We start from the raw sequence: 27,988 nt of genomic DNA, 5'->3' as shown, positions 1-27,988 counted from the left end.
TCCAAGAAATTTTGCAATCCCAAGGATTAGTAGACAACAAAGTCCTGTTGGTTCATGGTAGAGCTTTCTGCTTTATTTTTTTTAATTCATAAATGGAGGTACTGTTTTTTTAGTAAAAGTTTTCCATGAGCTTTCTGAAGTTTTTAGAAATAATTTTGTAATATAAAGTTCATTTCTGTAAACGTTAAAAGATAAATGCTTTAGTTATCACTTGAAATTCTTCTTACTATTTTTTTAATTTCTCAGGAAAAGTCTTAAAAATCCTTTTATTTTTGAGGCTTTAGGCCTATTACTTGGGAGTGAATCTGTGTCTAATACTATATATTGTAATTATTCCCTGTGACGAGCAGGGCCCCTTTGGCAATCATCGACACCTGCTACATAGCTAACAGGCTTGTTAAAACACAGAGTGTTGGGCCTTAGAGTGTTTGATTTGCTGGTATGGATGAGCTCAAAAATTTGCATTTGGAAATTCTACTCCTAGGTATATATCTGGAAAAAAAAAACCCACTAATTCAAAGCATGCACCCCAGTGTTCATAGCAGCACTGTTTATAATAGCCAAGACATAGAAGCAACCCAGATGCCCATCAACAGAAAACTGGATTAAGAAGATGTGGTGTATTTTTTATATATATATATATATATATATATATATATATATATATATAAAATACACACACACACACACACACACACACTGGAGTAGTACTCAGCCATAAAAAAAATGAAATGTTGCCATTTGCAGCAACATGGATAGACCTAGAGAATATTATGCTTAGTGAAATGTCATACGGAAAGACAAATACTGTATGATATCACTTCTATGTGACATCTAAAAAATAATACAAATGAATGTATATACAAAACAGAAGCAGACTCACAGATATGGAAAGTAAACTTGGGTTACCAGAGGGGAGAGGGGAGAGGGAGAGGAACAAATTAGAGGTATGGGATTAACTGATACAAACTACTATATATAAAACAGATAAGCAACAAGGATTTACTGCATAGAACAGAGAATTATATCCATTTTATTGTAATAATCTATAATGGAATACAGTCTGCAAAACTACTGAATCACTATGCCGTACACCTGAAACTAACACAATACTGTAAATCAGCTGTACTTCAATTAAAAAAAAAATGACTTTGCATTTGGAATAAGTTTCCAGGTGACACGTTGTTCCTAATACCACCTTTCAAAACCTCTGTAGTAGACAGTGCTGGCATTTCCCAAGCTTGGAATTTGGGGGACAGTAGCTTTTTTTCATCACAATTCAATATCAAGTGACATTTTAGACCTTCCTTTATATTTCTTAAACTTCCACTCACCGTCTTTTTGACTAGATTCACTAATGACCCAGATACCATTTTTCCACTTTTATCTGTTTTCCAGTCCCCAAATTCTGTTGCTACTGTCCCCTGTCCTCACCACTCTTGTGGGGTTTTACTTAAAGAAAAAATAAAGTCACTGTTGTTTTTAGTGGCATTTTGGAGTGAAATAGATCCTGTATTCAATCTGCCAGCTTTACTCCAAGATGTGTGTGTGTATTTTAAAGTAATTCTTTCTTGATTCTCATAAAATCCCATGAGGTAGGTTGGGCACAAAAGTATCTTCTCTGTGCAGAGGAAGAAAAGACCCTGAGATAAGAGATCCCATGATCTGATAAAAAAGGAATGCTCGAGGTCAGGCCTTTTGTCATCCATTTCTTTGTTAATTATAATGTAGCATGAGTTTGACATTATCTGGACCTCAAACCATCAGGACTCCTATTCCTTCACTTAAATCAGTATCTCAAGTATTTTTTTTTAATTTTAAAATTTTATTTATTTTTTTATACAGCAGGTTCTTATTGGTCATCAATTTTATACACATCAGTATATACATGTCAATCCCAATCCTCCAATTCATCACACCCCCACCTGCACCCTGCCGCCACTTTCCCCCCTTAGTGTCCAACGTTTGTTCTCTACATCTGTGTCTGTTTATGCCCTGCAAACCAGTTCATCTGTACCATTTTTCTAGGTTCCACATATATGCGTTAATATACGATATTTGTTTTTCTCTTTCTGACTTACTTCACTCTGTAAGACAGACTCTAGATCCATCCACGTCTCTACAAATGACCCAGTTTTGTTGCTTTATATGGCTGAGTATTATTCCATTGTGTATATGTACCACATCTTCTTTATCCATTCATTTGTCTGTCGATGTGCATTTAGGTTGCTTCCATGACCTGGCTATTGTAAATAGCACTGCAATGAATATTGGGGTGCATGTGTCTTTTTGAATTATGGTTTTTCTGGGTGTATTCCCAGTAATGGGATTGCTGGGTTGTATGGTAATTCTATTTTTAGGTTTTTAAGGAACCTCCATACTGTTCTCCATAGTGACTGTATCAATTTACATTCCCACCAACAGTGCAAGAGGGTTCCCTTTTCTCCACGCCCTCTCCAGCATTTGTTGTTTGTAGATTTTCTGATGATGCCCATTCTAACTGGTGTGAGGTGATACCTCATTGTAATTTTGATTTGCATTTCTCTAATAATTAGTGATGTTGAGCAGCTTTTCATGTGCTTCTTGACCATCTGTATGTCTTCTTTGGAGAAATGTCTATTTAGGTCTTCTGCCCATTTTTGGATTGGGTTGTTTGTTTCTTTAATATTGAGCTGCATGAACCGTTTATATATTTTGGAGATTAATCCTTTGTCCGATGATTCATTTGCAAATATTCTCCCATTCTGAGGGTTATCTTTTTGTCTTGTGTGTAGTTTCCTTTGCTTTGCAAAAGCTTTTAAGTTTCATTAGGTCCCATTTGTTTGTTTTTGTTTTTATTTCCATTACTCTAGGAGGTGGATCTAAAAAGATCTTTCTGTGATTTATGTCAAAGAGTGTTCTTCCTATGTTTTCCTCTAAGAGTTTTATCGTGTCCAGTCTTACATTTAGGTCTCTAATCCATTTTGAGTTTATTTTTGTGTGTGGTGTTAAGGGAATGTTCTAATTTCATTCTTTAACATATAGCTGTCCAGTTTTCGCAGCACCACATATGGAAGAGGCTGTCTTTTCTCTATGGTATATCCTTGCCTCCTTTGTCATAGGTTAGTTGACTATAGGTGTGTCGGTTTATCGCTGGGCTTTCTCTCCTGTTCCATTGATCTATATTTCTGTTTTTGTCCCAGTACCATATTGTCTTGAGTACTGTAGCTTGGTAGTATAGTCTGAAGTCAGGGAGTCTGATTCCTCCAGCTCTGTTTTTTTTTTTTTTTTTTTGCGGTACGCAGGCCTCTCACTGTTGTAGCCTCTCCCTTAGCGGAGCACAGGCTCTGGACGCGCAGGCTCGGCGACCACGGCTCACGTGGGATCTTCCTGGACTGGGGCACGAACCCATGTCCCCTGCATCGGCAGGCAGACTCTCAACCACTGCGCCACCAGGGAAGCCCTCCAGCTCTGTTTTTTTCCCTCCGGGCTGCTTTGGCTATTTGGGGTCTTTTGTGTCTCCATATAAATTTTAAGATTTTTTGTTCTAGTTCTGTAAAAAACGCTATTGGTAATTTGATAGGGATTGCATTGAATCTGTAGATTGCTTGGGTAGTATAGTCATTTTCACAATATTGATTCTTCCAATCCAAGAACATGATATATCTCTCCATCTTTCTGTATCATCTTTAATTTCTTTCATCAGTGTCTTATAGTTTTCTGCATACAGGTCTTTTGTCTCCCTAGGTAGGTTTATTCCTAGGTACTTTATTCTTTTTGTTGCAATGGTAAATGGAAATTAAGTGTTTCCTTAAGTTCTCTTTCAGATTTTTCATCATTAGTATATAGGAATGCAAGAGATTTCTGTGCATTAATTTTGTATCCTGCTACTTTACCAAATTCATTGATTAGCTCTAGTAGTTTTCTGGTGGCATCTTTAGGATTCTCTGTGTGTAGTATCATGTCATCTGCAAACAGTGACAGCTTTACTTCTTCTTTTCCAATTTGTGTTCCTTTTTTTTTCTTTTTCTTCTCTGATTGCCGCCACCAGGACTTCCAAAACTCTGTTGAATAATAGTGGCGAGAGTGGACATCCTTGTCTTTTTCCTGATCTTAGAGGAAATGCTTTCAGTTTTTCACAATTGAGAATTATGTTTGCTGTGGGTTTGTCGTATACGGCCTTTATTATGTTGAAGTAGGTTCCCTCTTTGCCCACTTTTTGAAGAGTTTTTAGCATAAATTGGTGTTGAATTTTGTCAAACGCTTTTCTGCATCTATTGAAATGATCATATGGTTTTTATTCTTCAATTTGTTAATATGGTGTATCACATTGATTGATTTGCGTATATTGAAGAATCCTTGCATCCCTGGGATAAATCCCACTTGATCATGGTGTATGATCCTCTTAATGTGTTGTTGGATTCTGTTTGCTAGTATTTTGTTGAGGATTTTTGCATCTATATTCATCAGTGATATTGGTCTGTACTTTTCTTTTTTTGTACTATCTTTGCCTTGTTTTGCTATCAGGGTGATGGTGGCCTCATAGAATGAGTTTGGGAGTGTTCCTTCCTCTGCAATTTTTTGGAAGAGTTTGAGAAGGATGGATGTTAGCTCTTCTCTAAATGTTAGATAGAATTCACCTGTGAAGCCATCTGGTCCTGGACTTTTGTTTGTTGGGAGATTTTTAATCACAGTTTCAATTTCATTACTTGTGATTGGTCTGTTCATATTTTCTATTTCTTCCTGGTTCATTGTTGGAAGGTTATACCTTTCTAAGAATTTGTCCATTTCTTCCAGGTTGTCCATTTTATTGGCATAGAGTTGCTTTTAGTAGTCTCTTAGGATGCTTTGTATTTTTGTATTCTGTTGTAACTTCTCCTTTTCATTTCTAATTCTGTTGATTTGAGTCTTCTCCCTTTTTTTCTTGATGAGTCTGGCTAATGGTTTATCAATTTTGTTTATCTTTTCAAAGAACCAGCTTTTAGTTTTATTGATCTTTGCTATTGTTTTCTTTGTTTCTATTTCATTTATTTCTGCTCTGATCTTTATGATTTCTTTCCTTCTGCTAACTCTGGGTTTTTTTTTTTGTTCTTCTTTCTCTCATTGATTTAGGTATAAGGTTAGGTTGTTTATTTGAGATTTTTCTTGTTTCTTGGGGTAGGATTATATTGCTATAAACTTCCCTCTTAGAACTGCTTTTGTTGTATCCCATAGGTTTTGAGCCATCGTGTTTTCATTGTAATTTCTTTCTAGGTATTTTTTAATTTCCTTTTGGATTTCTTCAGTGATCTATTGATTATTTAGTGGCGTATTGTTTAGCCTCCATGCGTTTGTATTTTTTACAGTGTTTTTTGTGTAATTCATGTCTAGTCTCATAGCGTTGTGGTCAGAAAAGATACTTGATATGATTTCAATTTTCTTAAATTTACCAAGGCTTGATTTGTGACCCGAGATATGATCTATCCTGGAGAATGTTCTATGAGCACTTGAGAAGAAAGTGTATTCTGTTGTTTTTGGATGGAATGTCTTATAAATATCAATTAAGTCTATCAGCAGTGTTTTGAAAGAATTACACTGCTGCCTCTATTCCTATTCCTAATGTACAACTCAGCACCTGGGAGAATAGGACCTAATAATAATGCTCCAGGCCTCTAGAGCACCATTAGCAGCCTGATGGGTCCTTTTTTAGGACAACCCGGAGGTTTTCTCTTGGGAATGTTGAGCTTTGTACAGTCTTTCTCTCTAGTTGACTACTGAACAGATAGGGAACTCCAATCTGCACATCACTTGGGTTATTTTGGATTATCTTTGTGCAAGTGTAATAAAATCAAATAACTGACATGATGATGGTTATCTACAGGCAGACTGTACACACAGTCAACTGTACTTAATGTATAGAATGGAGGCCTTAAGTCTTAACTATAAAATGATAAGCCCAGTAAACAATCTGAGTGGTTTTTGTGGCCCATGACATTAGACTGTAATGTTGAATGTGACATAGTCCCCACCCTCAAAGATCATACAAGATCACTACAGATAAACTCAGTGCAGTGTATGTTCAATATGTATGCATAAGTATAGACGTAATACAGGTTGAAATGGCAATTTTCTCTAATAGGTTAGGAAAAAAATTATAAAGAAGATGAAACCTGAGCACAGAATAATATAATTAATGCCTGCATATTATGAAAGTCATTATAATTGATGACACAAGAACATTTTTTATTGTAAAATATACATAATATTTACCATTTTTAAGTGTGCATTTCAGTGGCATTAAATGCATTCGCATTGTTCTGTAGCCATCACCACCGCTATAGTCTGGATGTTTGTGTCCTCCCTAAAATTCATGTTGAAATCATAACCCCTAAGGTGATGGTATTAGGAGGTGGGGCCTTTGAGAGTGATTAAGTCATGAAGGGAATTAGTGCCCTTATAAAAGAGACCCCCCAGAGATCCCTTTCCTCCTTCTGCCATCTGAGGACACAGTGAGAAGACAGCCATCCATGAACTAGGAAGTGGGTCCTTACCAGACAGCAAATCTTCCAGTGCCATGATCCTGGACTTCCCAGCCTTCAGATCTGTGAGAAATAAATGCTTCTGTTCTTAAGCCACCCAGTATTTTGCTATAGTAGCCCAAAGGGATTTAGACAACCTTTTTCTATCTCGAGAACTTTTTCATCTTCCAAACTGAAACTCTGTACCTATTAAATACTAACTCCATTTCCCCCTTCTCATAGACCCTGGTGACCACTCTTCTACTTTCTGTCTCTCTACAAACTTGACTACCCTGACTACTTCATATAGTACTCTACCAAGTAGAATCATACAATGTTTGTCCTTTTGTGTCTGGTTTATATCACTTAGCATAATGGTTCAGGTTTCATCCATGTTGTAGCATGTGTCAGAATTTCCATCCTTTTGAAGGCTGAATAATATTTCATTCTACAGGCGCACCTCATTTTATTGCACTTGGCTTTTTATTGTGCTTCACAGATACTGCGTTGTTTACAAATGGAAGGTTTGTGGCAGTCCTGCATGGAGCAAGGCTATTGGTGCCGTTTTTCCAACAGCATTTGCTCACTTCATGTCTCTGTGTCACATTTTGGTAATTCCCACAATATTTCAAACTTTTTCATTATTATTAGATTTGTTATGGTGGTCTGTGATCAGTGATCTTTAATGTTACTATTCTAATTGTTTTTTGTTTTGTATTTTTAAATTAAGGTATACACTTTTTTTTTTTTTTTTTGCGGTACGCGGGCCTCTCACTGTTTTGGCCTCTCCTGTTGCGGAGCACAGGCTCCGGACGCGCAGGCTTAGCGGCCATGGCTCACGGGCCCAGCCGCGCCGCGGCATGTGGGATCTTCCCGGACCGGGGCACGAGCCTGTGTCCCCTGCATCGGCAGGTGGACTCTCAACCACTGCGCCACCAGGGAAGCCCCTGCACTTTTTTTTAGACATAGTGCTATTGCACACTTAATAGACTACAGTATAATGTAAACATAACTTTTATGTACACTGGGAAACCAAAAATTCATGTGACTTACTATATCGCAATATTTGCTTTATTGCGGTGGTCTAGAACTGAACCTGCAATACCTCTGAGTTATGCCTGTATGAATATACCATATTTTGTTTATCCATTTATTGATGGATACTTGAATTGCTTTTACCTTCTAGCTATTATGAATAATTATGCTACGAATATGTGTATACATATATCTATTCAAGTTGCTGCTTTCAATTCTTTTGGTATACACCCAGAATTGGAATTGCTGAATTTCTATTTTTAATTTTCTGGGGAACCACCATACCATTTTCAAAAGCAGTTACACCGTGTTACATTCCCAGTAGCAATGCACCAGCATTAATTCATGAACATTTTTAACCTAAGCCCTTTCATCTGCCTTAGCCAACTCTTCAGCATACCTCAAGTCAGTACAGAAACTGTTGTTTTGACAGGAAATTTCGCTGGAGAATGGGACATTGTTGTTACCTCACTTGGTGCCTCAGTAAGAGTTTACACACACTCAGCATGGATTTATGAATGATTATTCAAGGTCACAAAGCAGAGGCAAAAATCTTTGATGTTTCCTGTTATTGCCAAAAAGTCCTCACTCTGCTGGCAATCAGTACCTATTAGCAGTCATGGGAACCTTATTTCCTAATGCTGTTTTTTCTGTTAAAATATAAATTATGACATTACCAAGCGTCCTTTCAAAACAGGTTAGCAAGGGCCAGAAACCAAATGATGAAGGAAAGAGTGACTGACAATTCTTAGAAAATTAGCGCTGGTAAAATTATCAAATGATGGTATCGAAATGGCCTTGTCAGGAATGTCCATGGCACGTGCTACCATCAAAATCAAATGTCCTGCGATCTCATTATATTAAATATGTTGTACAGCTTTTGTGCCCATGGGTTTTTTTTTTTAAACCTGTGCTAATATCAATCCTTTTAGAAATATGAACTCCCAAGAATGTACATTTTAGCCATTTGATAATCTACTGAAAGCTATTGAATATCTCCCTAGAAATATAAAATGTATGTATAGCCAACACTTTTCATATTGTTTCCGGGGTTTAAAGAATACGCTAAACCTGTCATGAACCCAAGCTAAGAACCTCTATAAGTGCGTATTGTATGCCATCAATAATACCGTAAAAAACTTGAGGGCTTCCCTAGTGGCGCAGTGGTTGAGAGTCCGCCTGCCGATGCAGGGGACACGAGTTCGTGCCCCGGTCCAGGAAGATCCCACATGCCACAGAGCAGCTAGGCCCATGAGCCATGGCCACTGAGCCTGCGCGTCCGGAGCCTGTGCTCTGCAACAGGAGAGACCACAACAGTGAGAGGCCCACATACCAAAAAAAAAAAAACAAAAAACTTGATTTGTTGCTTAGGTTATTCATTTTGATTTATTAGTAAGTTAAGGGTAAACAGCGATGAAAGAATTTGTTGCATGGGCTTTGATCTCACGTAGATTTGAAAACCAGCATGAGGACTCTGTTTAATAAACTTCCTAAGCCCTACTTTCCTCATCTGTGCACTATGAATATTTTTATTGGTATTTTTTCCCCCGACATTATGATAGAGCAAGCTAGGAAGGAGGTAGGTGATCTTTTTACAGGACTCCAACCTCAAATAATATTTTTGATGTGCTGTTGTTTGCTCATTGATAATTTTTTGTAAGGCTGTTAATGTTTTATTAATTATAAAATTAGCAGATGTCCAACGAAAAGGATTGCTTGGGGAAAGATATAAGAGGTAGTTTAGTTCTTCAGGAGAAGGAAGTATTCCCTAATCTCTTTATGATTAGCAATTTTTGGAAGTTCTGAGAACAAGTCAATGCATAATGCCCCAAACCAACAAAACCTAAAATAGGAAAAAAGAGCTTTCCATGTTCTTAGAATATAAATTTCATACCAAGTACAAAATTAAAGCTAGATTTGGAAGAATATATAATTATTAAATCTAGGGGCATATGTCCCAATTAGAGAATACATCAACTCAAATTACATTTCTCAGATAAATACATTATTACATTATAATTTAACAGAGATTAGTGTTATATTAGAAAATGGCTAATTTAAGCTGACTTTCAGGGAAACTTCCATATGAATAGTAACAAATAAGTGGAACAATAATTCTTAAATAACTGAAGAAAATTTAGACTGGTTCAAAAAGCTAGAGGCTTTTTGTATACCTTTGGTATACAAGACTTTTACTTAGACCGGAAATATAAATGTTTAAAGTATACTGAGGAACTATTTCTCCCTCTGGAGTCAAATCATGCCTTTGGAGTCATTTTATGTAATTTGTCCAGTAAGAAGTGATTTCCCCTAGTGGGAAGCAGCCACATAGCACAGGGAGATCAGCTCAGTGCTTTGTGACCACCTAGAGGGGCAGGATAGGGAGGGTGGGAGGGAGAAGCAAGAGGGAGGGGATATGGGGAAACATGTATACATATAGCTGATTCACTTTGTTACACAGCAGAAACTAACACAGCATTGTAAAGCAATTATACTCCAATAAAGATGTTAAAAATAATAATAATATAATCAATAATGGAAAAAAAAAGTGATTTCCCCACATATTTGAATTGTAGAAATACTTTAATTGCATTGCCTTTTTAATGCAATTTTAAAGGCCACAAGACTTGGACGTTACTTGATGGTTTAGAAAACCCATATCTTTCTTCCTTATGCTCTCATTTAAAAAATGTATGTATGAGAACGTGGATAGTGTTTCAGATTTCTCTTGTGTTGGTCCAGTGACTTTGTGTTCCGTTAGGTGTGTGCGTGTAATAGAGAATGTGTGTGTCTACCTTTCTTTCTCCTCTCACAATCCTCTTCTTTGATTCTCTGCTTTAAATAGACATAAAATAGAATATTTTAGCATGTTTTATTCATATTTATCTATAAAGTTTATATGCCTTTAAAAGCAGATTTAAAAGTTGAATCATATGCTTTATCTCAAAAGAAAAAAAAATTTTCAAAGTGGAAATTGCTTTATTATTTCTCCTTTAATTAATATATACCCAGTATAAAAAAAAGAATGAATATTTAGAATTTGGGGGGAAAAATCATCTCAGGTTTCATCACCTAAATTGTTGATATTTGTACCATAATTTATTTCACCAATTTTAGGGACCTTGAATTGTTTTTGTGTTTTGTTTTGGGTTTTTTTTTTTTTTTTTTTTTGTCTCTGGCTGCACTGAGGGCTTGTGGGATCTCAGTTGCCTGACCAGGGATTGAACCGTGGGCCACGGGAGTGAAAGCCTGGAATCCTAACCACTAGGCCACCAGGGAATTCCCCCTATTGGATTGTTTTTATTTTATCACAAAGATACATACATCTTTACACACCTGATTATTTCCTTAGGACACATTCTTAGAAGTAGAATTGCCTAATCAAATTAAACTCTTCCAGAAAGGTTAAAACAACCTAAACTACCATCACCAATGTATTCATTTATGTTTCTTCCTTTGTGAATTGCCAATGCATGTTCTCTATCCATTTTACTGATAATGTTTTAATTTATCTCATTGATTTGCAGTAACTCTTCATATATTAAAAATATTAACACTTTGTCATAGATTTTTTTCCTAGTTTTTTTCTTCATGGATACTGATTTTGTTGCCATGATTAGTACATTATTCTGCATACCAAGTTAATTAAATATTTACCTAAAATATTTTCTACTGCTTTTTATGGTTTTCATTTTACATTTAAAATTTAAGCCATTTAGAATATATTGTGATCTGAAGTATGACGTAAGAGATTCAACGTTTTTATTTTTCGAAGTTGTTAAATAATCCTTTTGTTAAATAATTTTCTTACTGATATAAACATATTAAGGGTTTTTTAAGTTTAAAATTTTATTTTTTTATTTGAAATTTACAAAATATATTTTAAAATTTAAAACCACTCTTTACTTTTTTTTTTTTTTTGGCGGTGCGCGGGCCTCTCACTGTTGTGGCCTCTCCCGTTGCGGAGCACAGGCTCCGGATGCACAGGCTCAGCGGCCATGGCTCATGGGCCCAGCCGCTCCGCGGCATGTGGGATCTTCCCAGATCGGGGCACGAACTCGTGTCCCCTGCATCGGCAGGCGGACTCTCAACCACTGCGCCACCAGGGAAGCCCCACTCTTTTAAGAGCAGTTAGGTTCACAGCAAAATTGTGGAGAAAGCACAGAGAGTTCCCCCATCCCCCCTCCTCCCACCACACACACATAGCCTCCCCCATTATCAACATCCCACACCAGAGTAGTATAACTGATGGATCCACACTGACAAGTCCATAGTTTACTTTAGAAGTCACTCTTGGTGTTGTACATTCTATGCGTTTTGACAAACGTGTGACTTATGTTCACCGTTATAGCGTCATACGGAATAGTTACACTGCCCTAAAAATCCTCCATGCTCCACCTAGTGCACCCAGTCTAGCCAATCGTTTTTCTGTCTCCATAGTTTTGCCTTTTCCAAAATGTCATATAGCTGGAATTATGTAGTATGTAGCCTTTACAGATTGGCTTCTTTCTCTTAAAAATGAAGGTATATATATATACACGTACATACATACACATATATACTGTAACCAGGTACTGTAATGAAATCTTTTTTTTTTCCTGTTTGATTTTCATTTGAGTCTCACGTGCATTTCAGTTGGACAATGTTATTGTTCATTAGTTAGCACTCTGTGAACATAGTGTCAATAGGATGATAACCAGTGTTATTATTTTGTTGCTGACATCAATAGAAATGGTAATAATCTTTCACCATTAAGCTTGATGCTGGATTGATGGGGGTGTGTGTGTGTGTGTGTGTGTGTGTGTATGTACAGAACAGCACAAACATGTAAAGACAGGTGTTCCAATATTTGTTAGGAGTTCATAAATATTTGGGAATGGATATTAAATGGATGGCGTACTTTTTAAGTCAGGATGATTGTAGAATATTCTGACTTCTTATTAGCTTTAGTTGTTTATTATGGATTGCAACAATTATCTCGTAATTTAGTATCTACTCTTCCTTGGCTATATACTTTTTTTTTTTTTTTTTTGCGGTACACGGGCCTCTCATTGTTGTGGCCTCTCCCGTTGCGGAGCACCGGCTCCGGACGCGCAGGCTCAGAGGCCATGGCTCATGGGCCCAGCCGCTCTGCGGCATGTGGTATCTTCCCAGATCGGGGCACGAACTTGTGTCCCCTGCATCGGCAGGCGGACCCTCAACCACTGCGCCAGCAGGGAAGCCCGGCTATATACTTTTTGTAACCTTATTTCTATATTTATGATTCCTGTTTTCTTACATATTTAAAAATGAAAATATAAGTAAATACATAAAGTAAAACAGTTAAGTTTGTAAATCCAAGAGTAATTATAGTTACTTTCCCTATATTTATCTTTACTAATTTTATAAGTTTATAAATGTTAATGCATTTGTTTTTATTCTTTCATATTTAGTAATAGAAATGATTAAGACCATGAATTTTCCTTTTATTATAGCTTTAGCTATGTTCTACATTTCTAAATGTGTAATATTTTCATTACAATATTTTGAATGTTCTTCAATTGCCTTTATCTTTAGTTTTTCACCCTTGAGTTAATTGGAGAATCCACTCTACCGCTCAGAGAGAAAGAGAGGGGAGAGAGGGAGAGGGACAGGATCGAGTGCTTTTGGCTTCTACTTTTGTCTATTTTCAAATATTCTACGATATCAGTTTTATTTTTCTTCAACCCAAGACATATTTAGGAAGTGTATTTTTCAAAAATTTTCTAGAATTAACCCCTACTCGCTTCTTCTTTTTCATTAATATTTAATTTATTGAATTGCTTCAGAGAATGTGATCTAAATTCAGCAATTTCAGTAGGATCTATCTTATTTTGATTTGCTTTTTACTAATTTTACCTGATGAAGCCTTTTTTAAATTTGCCAGATAAAGATATTTATTTTTATTGATAAAGATTTCATTTTCCAAGTTGAAGTCTTCCTTATGTTCAGGAATATTTTTTAATGTTATTTCTTTTCTTTTTGCTTATTGTTTTCAGAGTCATTAGTATCTGTAGATCCAGGCTGCATTATCTGTTAACTTTTCCCTGCCCTTCTTTCTGTTTGCAAGCTGATTTCCTCAGCTTTATCTTTCTAATCTATTTTTTGTAATTTGTTTTTTTTGGCCACACTGCAAGGCACGTGGGATCTTAGTTCCCTGATCAGGGATCGAACCCAGGCCCCCACAGTGAAAGTGCTGAGTCCTAACCACTGGACCACCAGGGAATTTCCTCTCATTTATTTATTGACTGGCTTTTTTTTCTGCAGAATCTTTCTGTCCTTCATTAATATTTTAATTACTGCATTTAAATTATGGTGTCATTATATGTTTCCTTAATTTCCTACCTTTGCCAGTTCCCATTGCATCTGAGCCTGTCTTATCTCTTATTCAGAGACTCCATTTTTCTAAAAAGATGTTGTGAAAGTGTAAAGCAGTTGTGCTCTAAAGCTACCTCTCTTTTTTTTGCTAGAATTAACATTCCAAATAAACCCTCTATCTCTTTCACATAATAATTTTCTCTATCCGGGGAATAATTTTTCATAGTGCTTTATACACATACTTTTTTTTTTATACTTTGTATAAAAGCTGCTCTTTGTCAAAAGGTTATTTGTGCCAAGTATCCTTGGCTCCCTTCATGTTTACTTGGTTAGCATTCAAATCCTCTTAAAATTCACCTTGAAGGGCTGGGTGATATAGAACATAGGTTTATCTTTAGTCATTTACTTAGTGTAAAGAGCCTTAGGAGTTGTGGGGAGGGATTAGAGTCTTGGTTGGTCACAATCAGAGAACTTGTGCCTGTGTACATTTTCCTCCTTAGTTTTGCAAACGACTCCACCAGAGGCCAGCTTGGGGATTGGAGGCTGTATTTTGAGGGTGCATTGGGACATGTCCGTGATGCTTGTCCAAAGGCAAGATTGAGGAAAGCAGCAAAGGGCAATCAAGGTACCTGTGGACTTGCCATGCCAGGAGAGGTGTGCCTCCATGGCCTCTGAAAGCTATTAATCTGTGGCCACCCTTTTCCCTGTGCCTCTTGCCACCTGTCTTTCCAGTTTTGAGGAAACTGGTGGAGCTTCCCAGACTTTCTTCCTATACCACTTCACTGTCTTGAGAAGGGGAGTCATATGTTGGTTTCATACATCCTGGTTTGGTCCTGAATGAAGTGATTCCTTAGACTTTATGGCATGTGGTGGCCACTGTTCCCTAGAGTAAGTACTAATGGTCTTTTTTTTTTTTTTTTTAATCCTTTTAGTCACTGCTGTTTAGTCATTTTCTAGGAATATCCTTATCAGATGTTACCCTGCCATCTTTCCTGGCAGTCTCCAGCTTACCTTCTTGAAATCAGTCCTTAATTTTCTTTTTCTCATCTGTGGCTTAATGACTTTAGAAATAAAAAAGATTTCCTACCCTTTCTATTTAAGGAAAAAAAACTTTATTATATAATGACATTGTAATGACTATAATATATAATGACAATAGGCATTTGTTGTTCTGGTGATGATCTTGATAGAAAACCAGTTTATTCCACCTAGCAGTACAAAGACATTTGCGTTGATAAGGTCAGTTGATAGGAATGTCCTGCTCCAGGTGACTGGTGTCTAGGATTATCTAATGTGCCTCCTCCTAATTCTCTGTAAATAAGTGATGCAAATACTGGAAAAGGCAAACTATCTCTAACCCGAACACTGACGTAAAACAATCTAATTTCAAAACTGTGGAGGACTAGACCCCAATTCTATGATATCTCAAATTGAGGAAAGTCTAGCCAGGTCCTGATTATGACAAACCTCAGCCGCACTTGAGGAGAAGGAGACTGCTTGAAAAGGGCAAAGAAAGGCTTTGCTTTTCTTAGTCTGTCCTCGTACTTAGAGGTCTCAGTTGGCCCCAAACAGAAAAAGTCATATCAGCTCCTCGCTATTGCTCTCGAATCCTAAGCGTGATTCTGCAAAACTCCAGATTAAATCACCAAGTTGAGATGAAGGCTGAGGAGAAATTTTTGATTTTTGGGGGGGGGGGGGCCAGGGGGAAGGGAGGCTTATATTGCAAGTGAAGACTCGAAAGATGCCATTTTACTCTTGACTTTGTCACTTACAGACTCCAGGTTCCAGCATGATTTAGAGAGACTTAAAGGAGAACATTAATAGAACTTTAAAGGGGGAATTGTATCTTCCAAATTAATGGGAAATATAAAAGTCAGTTAAAACCATGTAAAAAGCAGTATTATAAGGAAAGGCAGATTATATAGGAAAAGCCATCACCCATTAAAGGAAACGAAGAAGAACCAAAAAATAGAAAGTGTAAAATGGTATGACAGGGGTAAGGCCAACTATTAGTGAAACAGTAAATGGAAATGGGGAAAACTTTACTAAAATTAGATTTTTTTAAAACAACCCAACGTGATCATTACTAGAGGAACACATAATACAAAAGAATAGAAATAGAAAGTTTAAATGTAAAAGCATGGACAAATTTCATTAATTACAACAGAAAGAAAGCAGGTGATATCAAATAAAGCAAAACAGTGAAATAAACAAAGCAGGTCATTTTATAATAATCAAAAGTGAATAATCATAATGAACTCTTCTGTAATAAATCTCATTGTTTCAGAATAAACTGAATACAATCTAAATGTCCCACTAGAAGAATAGTCAAATGTATTGTGTTACGTCTGTGTGGTGGCCTTATATATAGTGATTAAGAATGGTGATACTAAAGTTTTTTTGTTCACAAGGAAGGCTGTTACCAATGTATTGTTGATTGAAGAAAGCATATTGCAGAGAGTATGGACATTTTTCTTCTACTTTGGTTAAAGTGTAACCAAAATGTTAACCAGGATTATTTCTAGGTGACGAAACTAGAGTCAATTTAAATATTTTCATCTGTACTTTTAATCTTTTCCTGTGGTAAATGTAGTACATCATATTATTGTGCCCAAGTAATCACTACCTCTTCTTCTGGGAGGATTATACTTTCATGCCTCATGGACTTCAATTTGCCCATGTGACTTGCTTTGGCCAATAAAACGTGAGTGTAAGTGGCATGTGCCGCCTACAAGCAAAAGCTCTAAGAACTGTCGAGTGGTCCTGCCATGGCTCTTTTCCTCCTTCACATGGGGGTTTCTCCTTTGGCCTGGAAGGAAGAGGATATAGAGCAGGGCAGCAGCCGACCTCCTAAGGACATGTAAATGGGTAAGAAATAAACCTTTCTTTTAAGCCCTTGAGATTCTGGAGTTGTGTGTGACCACATCACAACTTAGCCCAGGCTAAGTAGTCCCCAGTTTCAGATGTTTTTCTGAACACACACAATGTATGATGCCTGGAAACAACAAGTTGTAGAAGTCTTTCCTGCCACTTTTTGCTTTAGTTAGGTCCCTAGGTCATAAATCTGAATTTTATGTCACTCAGTGTAAATGCAAATGTTACAGTACTTAGAAACAATTGTAGTGATCCCACTGATGTGAAGGAGGAATGAAACAAGGAAATTAGATGTTAGGCTCTCATATTGCTGTTTTCAGCCACAATACTTTTCTCATTGAGTAGAGGAATTATGTTGGTGTTGACATTAAAATGTATGGTCTAGGGCTTCCCTGGTGGCGCAGGGGACGCGGGTTCGTGTCCCGGTCTGGGAAGATCCCACATGCTGCGGAGCGGCTGGGCCCATGAGCCATGGCCGCTGAGCCTGTGCGTCCGGAGCCTGTACTCAGCAACGGGAGAGGCCACAACGGTGGGAGGCCCACATACTGCAAAAAAAGAAAAAAAAAATCTATGGTCTAAAATAGGTTTAGAATTTTGTTTCAGCGATTTCTGAAAATGTGCTTTGACAGAGATGAAATAAGTCTTTTTTAAAATGTCACAGCAATTCTTACATTCTAGGAATAATGAATAAATAGTTGCAACCTACTAACAGAGTTTAGACTTACTTTTGTAATGCATTTTGAAATAGAGCAGTGATCAGACACTTGATTTATAATCAAATTGGAATGATCTTTAAAGGTCATTTCATTCAACCTTATATTAGGTACCTGAAACTCTTCTTGTTAAAAGAGATTTTTAAAAATAATAGAAACAAAAACAGTAACCTCAAAAACAATTCTTGGAATGAATTAAATTCTCTCACTCACCTTTTCCACATTCCTGACATTATTCAAGATATTCATAATTATAATTCAACCAAAATGCTGCCCTTTCTTCAAAGACAGATTACCCTGAAAATATCATTTTAAATTAAAACCAAGGTGTTGACATTGATGTTAATGAGGAAAGTGCAGTTGGTTGCTGTTAGGGAAAAGAAAAAGTACATCAGAAGAAATGTTGGCCCTTGATGTAGCTTGGATTAAATTTACTTCCAAATGGATGAGAGTTTGATGAGTTTGGTTGTCTCGGCCTCATCCCTTGGGGCACTTGAGCACATCACAGAACTTTTAGCTTCCGTACTTTTAGCTCAAGTATCAGCATATACTTGTAAAGCATCTTGGACCAGAAAGCAAAGTACTTCACATCAAGAATTTGAGCAGTGTTCTTGCTTTCTGTTTGCTGGCACCAGAGTTTGGCTTGAGAAACTTTACTTACGCTTATTAGGCTACCTTCATAAAACAGAAGGATTAGCTGACCACCTAGCAATTGTCAGCTTATTACTGTCTCTTGCCAGTACTAAACAAAACCTGATCTCAAGCCAAAGAAAGAGCTCCACAGCTCTTTACATTTCTATTAGCCCAAACACTAGTTTTGTTTCAAGAGAAAGTCTTCGAATTTGGCAGTAAGTAGCTTTTATTTTCCCTGTGGTGACAGGTGATGTCAAAATCTTGTGAAAGGAGCTGCACAACTTCTATTCACTAGAAGGTCCCAGGTTTTTCCGATTTATAGTCATTTGCCTTTTAATTATTGGGATTGTTCTTTTGAATATTTTCTATAACCTATTAACCATTAAAATCCTGATTATATTCAGGGTCCCATACTCCGTTAACATAATGTTGCAGATTTAAAAAATACAACTATATGCCTGTATAAAATTTAATTTGCTTGCACTTGCAGAGCTTACATGATCTATACATAAGTCATTCGATACATTTGTACTGTTAACATAGTCTATTAAACATTTGTCTCCAGCCTAAATCCCTCAGAGCTCCAGACCTACCTTTCCATGTGTTTGTCCCCACTTGAATGCCTCCTTTGTACCTTAAAGTTAACACGTCTGAAACCATACTCATGACCTGCTGTCAGTTGTGGATTTCCTTTGGCCAGCCCTCGCTAGGAATACCAGAAACCTGGGAACCATCCTCAACACCACTTTTCCTCCTCCATGTCTACTCACAACTGACAGGACTAGGTGCTGAGTTTCCTGCCACCTCTCTAGTTCACTATCTCTTGTTTCCTGATCAGGCCTCCCTCATCTTCTTTACTTCCCCAGTTTGGTTCTCCTCATGGCTTCCAAAGTGATCTTTTAAACACACAAATCTGGTTATACCTCACCTCTGTATGGCCTCCTATGCTCATGATAAAAATCAAAATGCTGAACATGGACTACAAGTCCCTGCAGGAATTGACCTGTGCCTTTCTTTGACCATCATGGCACTGTCTCTGTGTGCTCTGATCATATTGACCAGCGTGAATTCATTGATCACACCCAGCTGGACAACCAGACACCTGGTTAACTCTTTCGTATCCTTCAGATCTCAGCTCAAGCCCACTTGCACAGTGATACCTCTGACCTCCAGACCTAGTGAGTTGCCCTCGCTGTGTGTCCTCCTAATACTCCATGCATCTTCATCCTTTTTGATTTTTTTCATTGACTGTCTCTCCCTCTGGACTGAAAAGTTTAGGTCTCACTTTTCTTTGGCCTCAAGATTGATTTCTCTTCATCACCAGCAGCTTTCTTTTCTAATTTGTGCTAAAGTACTTACCCAAGGGTTCTATGCTTCCTTCAAGGTATTATGATTAAGATTGGGCCTGGAACTTAGCCTTCCACCTTCTTAGAAGAGGACAAGTTCACTTTAGTTGTCAGTGCTTTGGGACACAGATTGTTTGTTGTGTAAGCTTTTCATCTATCATGCTTACCTTTAAAAAAACTATCATGCTTACACTATCATGCTTACCTTTAAAAAAAATTTTTTTCTAGCAACCTGTGTTGCCAATTGAACAATGCTTCTCTTGGGGACAAGTTTTTAGCTCTATTAGTTACAATGCAGACTTTCCTTATATAAATCCAAATGAAAAATGAAATGGTTCTTGGCTGTGGATAAGTGAAGCAACTCCATCATTACCCCAGTCCCGGGACATGCCTGTCAGTCTGTAGATACTTGTGAGCCTGCTGGTTGCTGCGAGTCATATGTAGGTATGCTGTGGTCTTGAAGTACAGATAACAGTACATATGTGTATTCCTTGATCCTTCCCAAATGCTGGATCATATGATGCATAAAGTACATCAGCTCTTTTGCCTTTTGTCACTGACTGCTTTTTGTCAGATTTAACCATCACATGCATGACATGACTGAACTAAACTGATGACAAACATGGATGGAGCTCTTATTATAATCCACTGAGCAGGGCAAATTAAATTTCAAGGGAAGAAACTGATATACTTTGGCATGAGGGTCCAGAACTTAGCATTGTAATCTGCTTTAAAACAACAATACAAGGGAAGAATATCACTTTAACGTGTGGTTTCTTCCTGTTTTCCATGTTGACAAACTTTTGTTACATACTAATGCTTTTATCCTCTACCTTAAAATCTAGAAGAAGAAATAGTATTTTGTAATGTGTCAGAGTTCTCCCTCTCACCTTTTAGTACTGTTGCCTAGAAAAAATGATTTCTAATTTAAGGATTTTTAAATCATTCACATGAGGTTTTATTGTTTGTTCATTTTGCTTTTAGGTGTTTTGGACACCCTCAGTATTTGCCTCATCTTTTCTAGTCAAACCTGATTCATGAAATGGACTAAAGCTGAAAAATCATCTGCTTCTTTGTCTGTGAATTGGAGACACGATTGGGATGGTCTTCAGTGCATACAACTAGATTCAAACTGCAGCTATGAGTTCAGATGAGAAGGGCATATCCCCTGCTCATAGAACATCCACCCCCACCCATAGAAGTGCCTCCTCTTCGGCATCCTCTCAAAGGGACAGTAGGCAGGTAAGATAACAGTGTAAAGTGCATTTTGTTATTTTATGCAACTATAGTACCATTAGGATATGATGGGATTGCTAATTAAGTCTGAAATTTTTGCTGCGAAGATTTTTATTCCACAGGAAAACTCTCTGTTTTCTGTAGATCTACCTGATGATGTCGTGAAGATCCTGCTCTAGCTTTTCTGTGATTTAGAATCCTTTTTCAGAGTACAAACTACAGGAAGGGTAGCTAAGTGAAGCCCTGCAGTGTTCTCCTCACATCTGTACCTGGAGGCAAGAGGCAGCTTCTGGAACATGAATGTTCTGTTCTTCCTTCCTCATTCATGGAGGTGGAAAGGGATCTGAACAGTCTTCCTCCAAGTCTCTCACTGGTCTGCCAAGCCCTAACTTCTGTTTGGAGTTTCATGGAATCTGGTAACAGTCAGATTCAGGAATCAGGTTACAAATAAAATTGTAGAATCAGGGAATTAAGAGAATTAAAATCAATAGAGGAAATAAATTATTGGTGCTTAATTATCCCATTGAGCCCATTCTGTAAATTATTTTTGTTTACACAGTTACTTTATTACTACTTCAGTGCCTATTCTACAGGCAAGGTTGTATGGGGATTAGGCATGTGAATTCTCTTCATTGTCAAAACAGGTGATTGTTTTGCCCAGCACTTGTCTGAATATTATCATTTGCTATTGTAATATTGAGAAGAATTTCTTGTGTAACTGGAAATGCACAATAAGCAGAGGTTAACTTTTCATGAAAACTTTCCTTTTGGGGGACATTTAATTAGTGAACATTCTTGAAGAGTTTTCCCCCCCATTTTATTTTATTTTATTTATTTTTTAACATCTTTATTGGAGTATAATTGCTTTACAATGGTGTGTTAGTTTCTGCTGTACAACAAAGTGAGTCAGTTATATATATACATATATCCCCACATCCCCTCCCTCTTGCATCTCCCTCCCACCCTCCCTATCCCACCCCTCTAGGTGGTCACAAAGCACCGAGCTAATCTCCCTGTGCTATGCAGCTGCTTCCCACTAGCTATCTATTTTACATTTGGTAGTGTAGATATGTCCATGCTACTCTCTCACTTCATCCCAGCTTACCTTACCCTTCCCCCTCCCCATTTCCTCAACTCCATTCTCTACATCTGCATCTTTATTCCTGTCCTGCCCCTAGGTTCATCAGAACCTTTTTTTTTTTTTTTTTGATTCCACATATGTGTTAGCATCCAGTATTTGTTTCTCTCTTCCTGACTTACTTCACTCTGTATGATAGACTCCAGGTCCATCCACCTCACTACAAATAACTCAATTTTGTTTCTTTTTATAGCTGAGTAATATTCCATTGTATATATGTGCCACATCTTCTTTATCCATTCATCTGTCGATGGACACTTATGTTGCTTCCATGTCCTGGCTATTGTAAATAGTGCTGCAGTGAACATTGTGGTACATGTCTCTTTTTGAATTATTGTTATCTCGGGGTATATGCCCAGTAGTGGGATTCCTGGGTCATATGGTAGTTCTATTTTTAGTTTTTTAAGGAACCTCTATACTGTTCTCCATAGTGGCTGTATCAATTTACATTCCCACCAACAGTGCAAGAGGTTTCCCTTTTCTCCACACCCTCTCCAGCATTTATTGTTTGTAGATTTTTTGATGATGGCCATTCTGACCAGTGTGAGATGACACCTTGTACTTTTGATTTGCATTTTGCATTTCCCTAATGATTAGTAATTTTGAGCATCCTTTCATGTGTTTGCTGGCAATCTGTATATCTTCTTTGGAGAAATGTCTGTTTAGGTCTTCTGCCCATTTTTGGATTGGTTTGTTTGTTTTTTTTGATATTGAGCTGCATGAGCTGCTTTTATATTTTACAGGTTAATCCTTTGTCAGTTGCTTCATTTGCAAATATTTTCTCCCATTCTAAGGGTTGTCTTTTTGTCTTGTTTATGGTTTCCTTTCCTGTGCTAAACTTCTAAGTTTTATTAGGTCCCATTTGTTTATTTTTGGGCTTATTTCCATTTCTCTAGGAGGTGGGTCAAAAAGGATCTTGCTGTGATTTATGTAATAGACTGTTCTGCCTGTGTTTTCCTCTAAGAGTTTTATAGTGCCTGGTCTTACATTTAGGTCTTTAATCCACTTTGAGTTTGTGTGTATGGTGTTAGGGAGTGTTCTAATTTCATTCTTTTCAATGTAGCTGTCCAGTTTTCACAGCACCACTTATTGAAGAGGCTGTCTTTTCTCCATTTTATATTCTTGCCTCCTTTATCAAACATAGAGTGACCATATGTGTGTGGGTTTATCTCTGGGCTTTCTCTCCTGTTCCATTGATCTATATTTCTGTTTTTGTGCCCATACCATACTGTCTTGATTACAGTAGCTTTGTAGTATAGTTGGAAGTCAGGAAGCCTGATTCCTCCAGCTCTGTTTTTCTTTCTCAAGATGCTTTGGCTTTTTGGGGTCTTCTGTGTTTCCATACAAATTGTGAAATTTTTTGTTCTAATTCTGTGAAAAATGCCATTGGTAGTTACACACGGATTGCATTGAATCTGTAGATTGCTTTGGATAGTATAGTCATTTTCACAATGTTGATTCTTCCAATCCAAGAACATGGTATATCTCTCCATCAGTTTGTATCATCTTTAATTTCTTTCATCAGTGTCTTATAGTTTTCTGCATAGAGGTCTTTTGTCTCCTTAGGCAGGTTTATTCCTAGGTATTTTATTCTTTTTGTTGCAGTGGTAAATGGGAGTGTTTCCTTAATTTCTCTTTCACATTTTTCACCGTTAGTATATAGGAATGTAAGAGATTTCTGTGCATTAAAGTTGTATCCTGCTACTTTACCAGATTCATTGATTAGCTCTAGTAGTTTTCTGCTGGTATCTTTAGGATTCTCTGTGTATAGTATCATGTCATCTGCAAACAATGACAGTTTTACTTCTTTTCTGATTTGTATTCCTTTTATTTCTTTTTCTTCTCTGATTGCTGTGGCTAAAACTTCCAAAACTATGTTGAATGATAGCGGTGAGAGTGGGCAACCTTGTCTTGTTCCTGATCTTAGAGGAAATGGTTTCAGATTTTCACCATTGAAAACGATGTTGGCTGTGCGTTTGTCATATAGAGCCTTTATTATGTTGACTTAGGTTCCCTCTATGCCTACTTTCTGGAGAGTTTTTATCGTAAATGGGTGTTGAATTTTCTCAAAAGCTTTTTCTGCGTCTGTTGAGATTATCGTATGGTTTTTATCCTTCAGTTTGTTAATATGGTGTATCACATTGATTGATTTGCGTATCCTTGCATTCCTGGGATAAACCCCACTTGATCATGGTGTATGGTCCTTTTAATGTGCTGTTGGATTCTGTTTGCTGGTATTTTGTTGAGGATTTTTGCATCTATGTTCATCAGTGATATTGGCCTGTAGTTTTCTTTCTTTGTGACATCTTTGTCTGGTTTTGGTATCAGGGTGATGGTGGCCTTGTAGAATGAATTTGGGAGTGTTCCTCCCTCTGCTATATTTTGGAAGAGTTTGAGAAGGATGGGTGTTAGCTCTTCTTTAAATATTTGATAGAATTCACCTGTGAAGCTATCTGGTCCTGGGCTTTTGTTTGTTGGAAGATTTTTAATCACAGTTTCAATTTCAGTGCTTGTGATTGGTCTGTTTATATTTTCTATTTCTTCCTGGTTCAGTGTCAAAAGGTTGTGATCTTCTAAGAATTTGTCCATTTCTTCCAGGTTGTCCATTTTATTGGCGTAGAGTTGCTTGTAGTAATCTCTCATGATCTTTTGTTTTTCTGCAGTGTCAGTTGTAACTTCTCCTTTTTCATTTCTAATTTTATTGATTTGAGTCCTCTCCCTTGTTTTCTTGATGAGTCTGGCTAATGGTTTATCAATTTTGTTTATCTTCTCAAAGAACCAGCTTTTACTTTTATTGATCTTTGCTATTGTTTCCTTTCTTTTTCATTTATTTCTGATCTGATCTTTATGATTTCTTTCCTTCTGCTAACTCTGGGGTTTTTTTCTTCTTCTTTCTCTAATTGCTTTAGGTGTAAGGTTAGGTTGTTTATTTGAGATGTTTCTTGTTTCTTGAGGTAGGATTTTATTGCTATAAACTTCCCTCTTAGAACTGCTTTTGCTGCAGCCCATAGGTTTTGGGCCATTGTGTTTTCATTGTCATTTGTGTGTAGGTATTTTTTTATTTCCTCGTGGATTTCTTCAGTTATCTCTTGGTTATTTAGTAGCATATTGTTTAGCTTCCATGTCTTTGTATTTTTTACTGTTTTCTTCCTGTAATTGATATCTAGTTTCATAGCGTGTGGTCAGAAAAGATGCTTGATACGATTTCAATTTTCTTAAATTTACCAAGGCTTGATTTGTGACCCAAGATATGATCTATCATGGAGAATGTTCCATAAGCACTTGAGAAGAAAGTGTTTTCTGTTGTTTTTGGATGGAATGTCCTATAAATATCAATTAAGTCCATCTTGTTTAATGTGTCATTTAAAGCTTGTGTTTCCTTCTTTTCATTTTGGATGATCTGTCCATTGGTGAAAGTGGGGTGTTAAAGTCCCCTACTATGATTGTGTTACTGTCGATTTCCCCTTTTATGGCTGTAGCATTTGCCTTATATATTGAGGTGCTCCCATGTTGGGTGCATAAGTATTTATAATTGTTATATCTTCTTCTTGGATCGATCCCTTGATCATTATGCAGTGTCCTTCTTTGTCTCTTCTAATAGTCTTTATTTTAAAGTCTATTTTGTCTGATATGAGAATTGCTACTCCAGTTTTCTTTTGATTTCCATTTGGATGGAATATCTTTTTCCATACCCTCACTTTCAGTCTGTATGTGTCCCTAGGTCTGAAGTGGGTCTCTTGTAGACAGCTTATGTCCGGGTATTGTTTTTGTATCCATTCAACCAGCCTGTGTCTTTTGGTTGGAGCATTTAATCCATCTACATTTAAGGTGATTATCAATATGTATGTTCCTGTTACCATTTTCTTAATTGTTTTGGGGGTTTTTTTGTAGGTCTTTTCCTTCTCTTGAGTTTCCTGCCTAGAGAAGTTCCTTTAGCATTTGTTGTAAAGCTGGTTTGGTGGTGCTGAATTCTCTTAGTTTTTGATTGTCTGTAAAGGTTTTAATTTCTCTGTCGAATCTGAATGAGATCCTTGCTGGGTAGAGTAATCTTGGTTGTAGGTTTTTCCCTTTCATCACTTTCAATATGTCCTGCCAGTCCCTTCTGGCTTGCAGAGTTTCTGCTGAAAGATCAGCTGTTAACCTTATGGGGATTCCCTTGTATGTTATTTGTTGCTTTTCCTTTGCTGCTTTTAATATTTTGTCTTTGTATTTAACTTTTGATAGTTTGATTAGTATGTGTCTTGGCATGTTTCTCCTTGGATTTATCCTGTATGGGACTCTCTGTGCTTCCTGGACTTGATTGACTATTTCCTTTCCCATATTAGGGAAGTTTTCAACTATAATCTCTTCAAATATTTTCTCAGTCCCTTTCTGTTTCTCCTCTTCTTCTGGGACCCCTATAATTCTAATGTTGGTCCATTTAATGTTGTCCCAGAGTTCTCTGAGACTGTCCCAATTCTTTTCATTCATTTTTCTTTATTCTGCTCTGCGGTAGTTATTTCCACTCTTTCATCTTCCAGGTCACTTATCCGTTCTTCTGCCTCAGTTATTCTGCTATTGATTCCTTCTAGAGAATTTTTAATTTCATTTATTGTGGTGTTCTTCATAGTTTGTTTGCTCTTTAGTCCTTCTAGGTCCCTGTTAAATGTTTCTCGTATTTTCTCCATTCTATTTCCAAGGTTTTGGATCATCTTTACTATCATTACTGTGAATTCTTTGTCAGGTAGACTGCCTATTTCCTCTTCATTTGTTTGGTTCTGTTGGGTTTTTACCTTGCTCCTTCATCTGCTGCATATTTCTCATTTTGTTTAGCTTACTGTGTTTGGGGTCTTCTTTTTGCAGGCTGCAGTTTCGTAGTTCCTGTTGTTTTTGGTGTCCATCCTCAGTGGGTGAGGTTGGTTCAGTGGCTTGTGTAGGCTTCCTAGTGGAGGGGACTGGTGCCTGTGTTCTGGTGTGTGGGGCTGGATCTTGTCTTTATGGTGTGCAGGGCCACGTCCGGTGGTGTGTTTTGGGGTGTCTGTGAACTTAGTATGATTTTAGGCAGCCTCTCTGCTAATGGGTGGGGTTGTATTCCTGTCTTGCTAGTTGTTTGGCATGGGGCGTCCATTACTGGAGCTTGCTGGCCGTTGGGTGGAGCTGGGTCTTAGCGCTGAGACGGAGATCTGTGGGAGAGCTCTTGCCGATTGACATTACGTGGGGCCAGGAGGTCTCTGTTGGTCCAATATTCTGAACTCGGCTTTCCCACCTCAGAGGCTCAGGCTTGACGCCAGACCGGAGCATCAAGACCCTGTCAGCCACACAGCTCGGAAGAAAAGGGAGAAAAAAAAGAAAAAGAAATAAAAATTTAAAAATTAAATTATTAAAATAAAAAAATTGAAAAATAATTTTAAAAAAGAAGAGAGCAACCAAACCAATAAACAAATCCACTAATGATAAGTGTAAAAACTATACTAAGATAAACGTAAAAGTCAGAAAAAACTCAGTCACAGATAGCAAACCCCATGTCTACAGTTGCTCCCAAAGTCCACCGCCTCAATTTTGGGATGATTTGTTCTCTGTCAGATATTCCACAAATGTAGGTACATCAAGTTGACTGTGGAGATTTAATCTGCTGCTCCTGAGGCTGCTGGGGGAGATTTCCCTTTCTCTGCTTTGTTCGCACAGCTCCTGGGGTTCAGCTTTGGATGTGGCCCCGCCTCTGCGTGTAGGTCGCCTGAGGGCGTCTGTTCCCGCTCAGACAGGACGGGGTTAAAGGAGCAGTTGATTAGGGGCTCTGACTCACTCAGGCCGGTGGAAAGGAGGGATACGGAATGCGGGGCAAGCCTGCAGCGGCAGAGGCCAGCATAATGTTGCAACAGCCTGAGCTGCGCCACGTGTTCTACTGGGGAAGTTGTCCCTGGATCACAGGGCCCTGGCAGTGGTGGGCTACACAGGCTCCCGGGAGGGGAGGTGTGGACAGTGACCTGTGCTTGCACACAGGCTTCTTGGTGGTTGTAGCAGCAGCGTTAGTGTTTCATGCCCGTCTCTGGTGTCCGAGCTGATAGCCGCGGATTGCGCCCATCTCTGGAGCTCGTTTAGGCGGCACTCTGCCTTCTGTGGGCAAACAGGGAAGAAATCCCCTCTCCTCGTGCACCCTGAAACAATGGCCTTTTGTCTCTTAGGCAGGTCCAGAATTTTTCCCGGACTCCCTCCTGGCTAGCT

The 27,988-nt window shown here is 37.8% G+C and overlaps 1 protein-coding gene across 9 annotated transcripts in view; it reads left to right on the top strand.

The window, feature by feature from the left end:
- Positions 1-27,988, top strand: part of OSBPL6 (oxysterol binding protein like 6) — a 215,937-nt gene that overhangs the window by 96,903 nt on the left and 91,046 nt on the right. For all 9 annotated transcript variants that reach the window (XR_004527409.2, XM_019922927.3, XM_019922924.3 and 6 more), the window contains exon 2: positions 20,398-20,655. Coding sequence is in view for 8 of the 9 variants with exons in the window: in XM_019922927.3 (XP_019778486.1) it covers positions 20,554-20,655 (102 nt within the window). In the remaining variant the exon portion in view is untranslated. The remainder of the gene's footprint in view (positions 1-20,397; positions 20,656-27,988) is intronic.

The sequence above is a fragment of the Tursiops truncatus genome, chromosome 7 (genome assembly GCF_011762595.2).
Source record: "Tursiops truncatus isolate mTurTru1 chromosome 7, mTurTru1.mat.Y, whole genome shotgun sequence".
NCBI lineage: Eukaryota > Metazoa > Chordata > Mammalia > Artiodactyla > Delphinidae > Tursiops > Tursiops truncatus.
This window is presented reverse-complemented; position numbering and strand designations above follow the sequence as displayed.